The 8,165-nt window shown below is 42.3% G+C and overlaps 1 protein-coding gene across 1 annotated transcript; it reads right to left on the bottom strand.

The window, feature by feature from the left end:
• Positions 1 to 385: 385 nt before the first annotated feature.
• LOC109704984 lies at positions 386 to 2,155 on the bottom strand. The gene has a single exon (XM_020225746.1). It carries the CDS (start codon positions 2,153 to 2,155, stop codon positions 386 to 388), a length of 1,770 nt encoding a protein of 589 aa, XP_020081335.1.
• Between the last annotated feature and the right edge of the window lie 6,010 nt (positions 2,156 to 8,165).

Genomic DNA, 8,165 nt, shown 5'->3' on the forward strand with positions numbered 1-8,165 from the left:
TATATATATATATATATATATATATATATATATATATATATATATATATATATATATATATATATATATATATATATATATATATATATATATATATATATATATATATATATATATATATATATATATATATATATATATATATATATATATATATATATATATATATAGTTAATATATATATATAGAAAAAGAAAGGATGCTAGAATGAACCAACAAAATTTGAATCATACGGATTCTACGTCGCACCTTTGATCTTGTTGTGGAATCTGGCGAATGCGTTTCACTTGCGGTAGCCGAATCCATAATGTGTACTCCCTACAAATAAAACGAAAGGAGTTCAGTTGAAAAAATGGGGGAAATAAAAAAAAATAATAATAAATAATTAAAATACCTTGGATCTATCGTCCTCGTGGATTGGAAAACTGAGGCCAAGAACTTCACGTTGAGGGGAGTCATCTGAAAGATCAGCTTGAATATGATCATATTCTGGAAATAAGTCCAGTTCTTTTCCCTTTGGTTCTGGAATATTCAGAACCCTTTCATCTCTAACATTTGACGAGGTTAACCTCTCATCAAAATCAGAATCTTTACCAATAATAGCACTTTTCTTCTTCTTCTTGCGGGGATCATCTGTATTAAGTAAATAACCCACTCCATGCTTGAAGCTTGAATGCACGCTATTAGACCACCAACGCGCATAATGTAAAGTCGGTTTGCCAATCCGGTCTTTCTTTGGTATAAAATAGTTAGTGGAAGTGCCATATCGAAGAAAATGATTCCAACACCGAGCAAGTGTCCCAAGATGACTCGCTAACTTAGGAACATTGATACTTTCAGGAAAAGACTGATCGAAGCCAAATTGTCGAGCAAAACGGTGAGGATTATACGGCTGTGTGTGCAATTTGTTCCCCAAACGAAGTGGAAGCACGCTCTGTCTGATAGAAATTATATACTCATAGACCTCTCTCGGATACTTACACTCTCCTGGAGCCAATTTTGCATCATAAAGCCAACCATCGTTAACAAAAGAATAAGAATATGGTAAGGGACGCCACACAAAATGAGCACTCGATCTGAGATGAATCCGTGCCCGCTTAGCATTAAAAGGAGAAGCCGCCGCATCCATAAAAAATATCATTTGAGGAGGGCTTCGTAAGCTAGCAATGTTCTTGATATTATCACTGATTACTTTTCTAGAATAAGTCTGTTCAAAATGAAGACCGATCCACTCATATAGAAAATTAACAGGAAATTGAGGCCCAGGATGCGCAGGACCTTCGGAATGATCACTCATAAAAGACAAACCAGCATGGATAGCACAAAGAATGGCAGGGGCTAAGGAAACCTTTTCACCTAATGCCAGCTTAGAAGCCATAATAAATGTCTCCGGCTTGATGAAATGATCTAACCCAGAAGGCATTACAAAGTTGCATAACCATAAGGAAATGTAGGCCGCTCGAGTCGTATCTTCCGTATATGAGGGAGCGAGTTCTCTATTGCTTATATTCCGAGACTTAGATCGATTCAACTTCTTACAGCTCGTGTAAAAGAAATTTACCCATAAATCATACCGCACACGCTTATTAGAAGATCGAGCCATAAGCCACTGATAAACATCAAAAAGCTCCCTAACACAATTGGGATAATTGTTCTTATTATAAAGTTCATAATTTGGAGGTATATATTCATCATACATATCGCCGATAATCGGAAGCCCACTAAGTTCTTTAATTTCCCATAAAGAAATCCCAACCTCACCATATGGAAGATGAAAAGTATTTGTCTCCGAACACCATAGCTCCACCAATGCCTTAATGATATTGATGTTTTTACTGTACTTCCCCCGTGAAGCTACGATACCCCCCAAAATGCCAGCACGACGTAACTGAGTAGTATAATGAGAGATAGTATAATTTCCCCATTCAATCAAACCTTCTACCTCAATGCTATCTCCAAAAACTCTATTCATTCCACACCATCCAGGGTGATCATTAAGTATTTTATACCCTAGAGATTGTAACGTGTCTCTTTCTTTCGGAGGACCTAATGGAGGCAATAATATAACATCGCCGTCACCATCAGGAGCATAATAGTCAACCCCAAAATGACCCAACAACTGTTTCTGTTTAAATATCGCCCATTCTTTTAACATAGGCGTCTCATAAGGAATTGCGGGTTCGGCGGAACGTCCAAATATCGGAGGTGAACGCATTAAAGAGAGTCCTCTAAATACGCCTAAAGTTTTTTCATCGGGATGAATCAATGGCTCGCTCGTTTTTCCCATGATCTAGAAAAAGGATTACAATATGGAACGTATGAGTAAAATCTACGATCTAAGATAAGATGTTTTGAATTTAGATATGTCATGATCAAACTATTCACGGGTCGAATACATCTCGTACAGATTCCAAACATGCATACAGACACGTATATATATATAACATCAATAGAAATCAATCAGTACTATAAAAAATAATAATAATAATAATACCTCGGATCTTTGATGATCAAAACCTTGACGGCGATATGAAGGTCGGAATCGTGAAAGGAGATCGGCACCTTTTTCCACCTTGTTTAATTCACAAGCTTGAAAAGGTGGGGGGCATTTGTTGAAGCATAAAAAAAAAAAAAAAAAGAGAGAGGAATAAAAGAGGGAAAAGAAAAAAAAAGAGGGGAGAGAAAGAAATAAAAAATAGAGATGGTTTATGAGATTATCCATGCACCAGGTGCATGGATAAAATTTAAATTTTGAAAATATCTCATGCACCGGGAGCATAAATTACGAAAAGTGGGACGTTCTTGTAGATACGAACGGGTATTAAAAATAGCATATTAGCCCTTTCCCTTTCACGTATTTACAAAATGCTCCGCTTTAATCATATAATATTTTATTATATTGACTAAGGTGTAATATGAGCAAAGGGAAAGGACCAATTCGCAATATTCCCACAATCCCATCGTAACCATCCATTATCTCATAATCCCATCATAACCATCCAAAATCTCTCCCACAATCCCATGATACTATCGTAACAACCTATACCCACGATCCCATCATCCCACGATCCTCAACCATCCACGATCCCATAACCTCCACACCCATACGCACGTTTTCCTCAAATCCTGTTACAACCACCTCAATCCCACAATCATACGCACGTTTCCCTCAAATCCGTTGCAACCACCCCATAAATACCTCTCGAAAAAATTCAAAGAGGAGAGCTTTTTGAATCTTCGAAATCTAATCAAAAAAAAAATATCCACCCCATTCCGTCGATCGCAAAAAAAAAAAAGGGTAAAAAAAATATATTATCTCTTTCTCCCGTTCAAAAAAAAATAAAAGCTCTTTCTATCTCTCTCGCTAAAAAAAAATAGAGAAAACAAAGCTCTCTCTCTCGGCTAAAAAAAAAAAAAAAACAACAAAAAAAGAAAAAAAGAAAAAGAAGGGCCCTCTGTATCTCCACCCTCATCAAGCCCCTCATTCCTTTCCATCTCCGCCGCGGCGCCGCCCAATTCCCCCAGCGCCGCCGCCGCGGCAACGACAGACGCCGATCCCGTGGCAGGGCGCGCACTCCGCGGCTCCTTCCCTTCCGAGCCCCGCAAGGGCGCGGACATCCTCGTGGAGGCGCTGGAGCGCGCGGGGGTCTCCGACGTGTTCGCGTACCCCGGCGGCGCCTCCATGGAGATCCACCAGGCGCTGATCCGCTCCCCCCTCGATCTCGAACCACCACCTCCACCATGAGCAGGGCGAGGCCTCCACCGGCCGATCCGGCGTGTGCATCGCTACCTCCAGCCTCGGCGCCACCAATCTCATCTCCGCTCTCGCCGACTACGCTGTTTTCGACACCTCCCCCAGGGAAAAAGGGCCGCGGCGCGCTCCTCGTGCTGGCCACCCGCTTCTCGCTGACCTCAACTACGCCCGTCACTTTCTCTCATGCTGCAACCGCATGCTCGGCCTCGCCCATCAGTCCAACCGCGGGCACCTCGGCGTCAAGTACTACGGCCGCACCGTCACCGTCACGATCCTCCCCGTCGGCGTCGACATGGCCCAGCTCCGCTCCGTGGTCGCCGCGCCCGAGGCCCTCGCCACGCTCCGCGACCTCTCCCTCGCCTTCAAGGACCGCATCGTCCTCCTCGGGGTCGACGACATCGACCTCTTCAAGGGCATCGGCCTCAAGTTCCTCGCCATGGAGCGGCTCCTCGAGAAGCGCCCTGAGCTCCGTGGCCGCGCCGTGCTCGTCCAGATCGTCAACCCGGCGCGCAGCCACGGCCGCGACGTCGAGGAGGTGGCCGACGAGGCCGTTCCATCACCCGCCGTCCACCTGGGGGCTGCTCGACCCCCTCTGCGTCGCCCGCCTCGCCGACTACGTCGTCTACGACGCCTCCCGCGACTACCGCCGCCTCGTCGCCGAGTTCGCACGCGCCAGCCTCTTCGAGAAGAAGGGCCGCGGCACGCTCCTCGCGTGGCCGCGGCGCGCTCCTCGTGCTGGCCGCCACGCTCCTCATGCTCGCCGATGTCGTCTACGGCGTCGTCGCTTCCTCCAGCCCCGCCGTCGACCTGCTCTCGGCGGCCCTCATGGGCGCTCTTTGGATGCAGTTCGGCTTCCTCGACCCAGACGTCCAGCACATGCCGCTGTTCACCGTGTCCGCCAGGCCCTTCGCGTCGTTGCTGTCGGCCTTCTACTAGACGCCCACGACACCGGCCTCTTCTCCGACATGGCCAGACTTGTCACCGCTCACCAGGTGTTCGCTCTGTGTCCACAACGAACATCGGTTCTTTAAAAAGAGGTTTATATTAGTCTACTCCCCCTCCGGCAGCAGCCGTTGTATCTCGCTCGCCACCAGCGGACCCTTGATCCCCCACGACGAAGACGATAGTATGTTGCAGCTGCAAGCTGCGGGCGAGGTGCGGCGGCTACACCGTGCGAGCCGCGGCGTCGGTCTAGGCTGCGGCGCTCAAGGCGGAGCACGTGCAGGCGGTGGCGGCCCCAGCCGTCAAGAAGGTGCTGCAGAACGTCATGCAGTCGTGCCGCGACAGGTATGGATCGGCAGCGGACGCGCTGAAGAATGCGTTGACGATTGATGCACGGCGACGGGCGGCTTACGGACGTCAACAGCGAGCTCTCGGCCGTTGGCACGGTCGTTGACACCTACCAGGACTCGTTTGACGAGTTCCCGGACATCTACGGTTCGTTCCTCGCAAACATGCAGACCAATCTCAGCAGGCTCGTCCGTCAGCAACAGCATCAGCCTCGCCGCCTACAAGGCTGCCTATGATATTGCTTTGACGGAGTTCACGCCAACAAATCACGCCTGCCAACTATTTGACGAAATACCCAAGACATATCTTTCGACGGCAAATCCAATTTATACATAAAGAGAGAGAGCGGTGCTCTTCTCTTTAAAAAAAAAATGTGTTATTAAAAGAGAAAGAGCGGTGCTCTTCTCTTTATAAACAATATAGCATCATCAAAAGAGAGAGAGCGGTGCTCTTCTCTTTGCAAAAAAAAAAGAAAGTATATTATCAAGAGAGAGAGAGAAAGAGATTACTTCTCTAATTATGAGAGAGAGAGAGAGCTTTGTTAATGTTAGGGAGGCAAGGAAGGGATTTTTATCCCGCCTTAGTTGTCCCACGAATGTAAAAGAGATAAAAAGAAATTATTCATCTATGTTATATTATATTTTTAAAAGAGATAAAGAGAAAAAAATGTATTCTCTTAATTCTCCTTCAATGAAGAAATGAAAGAAAATTAGTCGGATTTTCGATTAATATTCTTTTGATTGTTCTTTTAATAGTGTTCGAAAATAATCGAACCCTTTAATCGAACCTTTCGATTTGGTCGAATTAAATCGAATCAATATTTAATTATATTTCGGATGAATTTGATTTTGAACCAGATAGAAATATTTTGATTTCGAGTCTCATATGGACCAAAACTATATTTGTTTCACAAGCCCGTTCTCATTTTAAACTCAAACTCAACATGACCCGAGTCTAGCACAAATACAAATCGGGGCCCAATTCCATAATTTGATGAAACCATACGGGCCTACATTGATTTGGTCCATATTGAATCCGAATCCAAATTAAAATGAATTCAGCCCATATTGAGCCCAAGTCCAGATCCAAAACGAAATGAGTCCATATTAAGCCCAAATCCAAATCCCATATTGAGCCCAAATCTCAACCCAAACCAAATGAGCCACATTGAGCCCAAACCTCAACCTAAAAATGAATTCAGCCCATATTGAGCCCGAATCCATATCCGAATCCAATAATCAATCTACACGTCTAACCCAAACCTAACCCAATTATTCATTCCAATTTGATCCAAGCTGAACCTAATCTTTAAATCAAAATCCAAATCTAATCTCAACCTAATCTAACCTCTTCTCTAGCATATATAACTAGAGCTAAATCTTGACATATTCAAACTCGATCAAATTCTAAAATATTTGATTAGAATTGATCAAACCATATACAAGGTTTCACCCGATCAAATCAATTGAGCTCTAATATATATACTTAGAGTTCATTAAATTAAACTCTAATACATACACTTAGAGTTTAATTTTAACTAATCCTAACTCATAAAATTAGGATTTAGTTGATATCTTATCTTATGGTAAACCCAAATTCATCTCTTGATTAGACTCTAATACATACACTTAGAGTTTAATTTCGGCTAATCCTAACACATATAATTAGGATTTGGTCCGCATCTCGCTACATGGTGGACATAAATTCATCTTATGGCGAACCCAAATGAAATTAAATTGGACTCTAATATATACATTTAGAGTTTAATTTAAAATATTTGACTAATCCTAACATATATAATTAGGATTTAGTTCATGTGAAACCAAGTTAGACTCTAATACATACACTTAGAGTTTAATCAAATTTTGACTAATCCTAATACATATAATTAGGATTTAGTTAATATTTGGCCTTATGGTGAACTTAATTAAGCTCGAACATATAAGCATAGAGCTTAATTATACTAGACTTTAAGATATAAAATTAGAGTCTAATCCAAAATATTTGAGCTAATCCTAACATATACATCTAGGATGAAAGCTTAAATCAAATCCCATTGGACTTTATCATATATATTTAAAGTTCAATTAACTAAATCAAACTCTAATTCATTTAATTAGAGTTTAATTTGAATTGAACCTGGTTAAACCCCAATGTATATACATGGAATTTAACCAACCTTGCACCTTAGGGTGAACAATATTGTTAAGCACTGAAACCTATGAAGCCCAATCAAATCAATTTGATTGTATACTTTGATATCTTGATTCAGAATCAAATTCAATCAACCGTCGTACTGAATTATGTTATAAAATTCATCTTTTATTCAATCACAGCATTACAAAGGTCTCTTAATCGAAGGTGCCCTAACACTTTGTAGGGGTAATTAACAATAAATGCTTGCGTTTATTGGAAGCCATGAATCCACAATACCTGATTCCCATACATATTCAAATATTAATCTACATCATGAATACTACCCCACGGGAAAATGAAAATAAGATCAACCGTGCGAGGTGCGTCATTCGTGGTGGCAGACAGTCACTCACGTTTCCTAGATCCTCAAGGTTTTCCATTCCTAAGGGTCTCTAGGTCCATCCTATGCTTTCACTTTTTAGCTCTTTACGCTCTGATACCATCTTATCTGTCACGCCCCGAGCTCGATCCTTTTGGCCGGTTCGAGAGCGTCAAACAGACGCCGAATGGACAGAGCCTCCCCTGTCCGCCCAAGGCTCCACAACAGGTACAGATTGAGTATATAGTTTGCATAAGCGGAAGCATACACAATGGCTTGCACGAGGGCAAGCAATAGCCAATAGTGAAAGTAATAAACTATACTTGGGAAATAAATTATAATTTTTGCATCATTTCTTCTCTTTTACATCACATGATATTTCAAAATATAAACTTTGCATTGAAACATAATCTCTTTTTACATCATTCATTTAACATGTTCATAATGCTAAAACTATCAAAATACAAAAGATGATAACTAAAGGGTATGCAACTAATCCAAAATGTGAAACCAATTCGGGTGGTCTCTATCTAGGGCGCGATGCCCTTACCGCGATCGTCAGCCGGTTCGCTCGATCCCGGCTCTGTGGAAATAGGGGTGTGAGAA

Source organism: Ananas comosus, unplaced genomic scaffold (genome assembly GCF_001540865.1).
Source record: "Ananas comosus cultivar F153 unplaced genomic scaffold, ASM154086v1, whole genome shotgun sequence".
NCBI lineage: Eukaryota > Viridiplantae > Streptophyta > Magnoliopsida > Poales > Bromeliaceae > Ananas > Ananas comosus.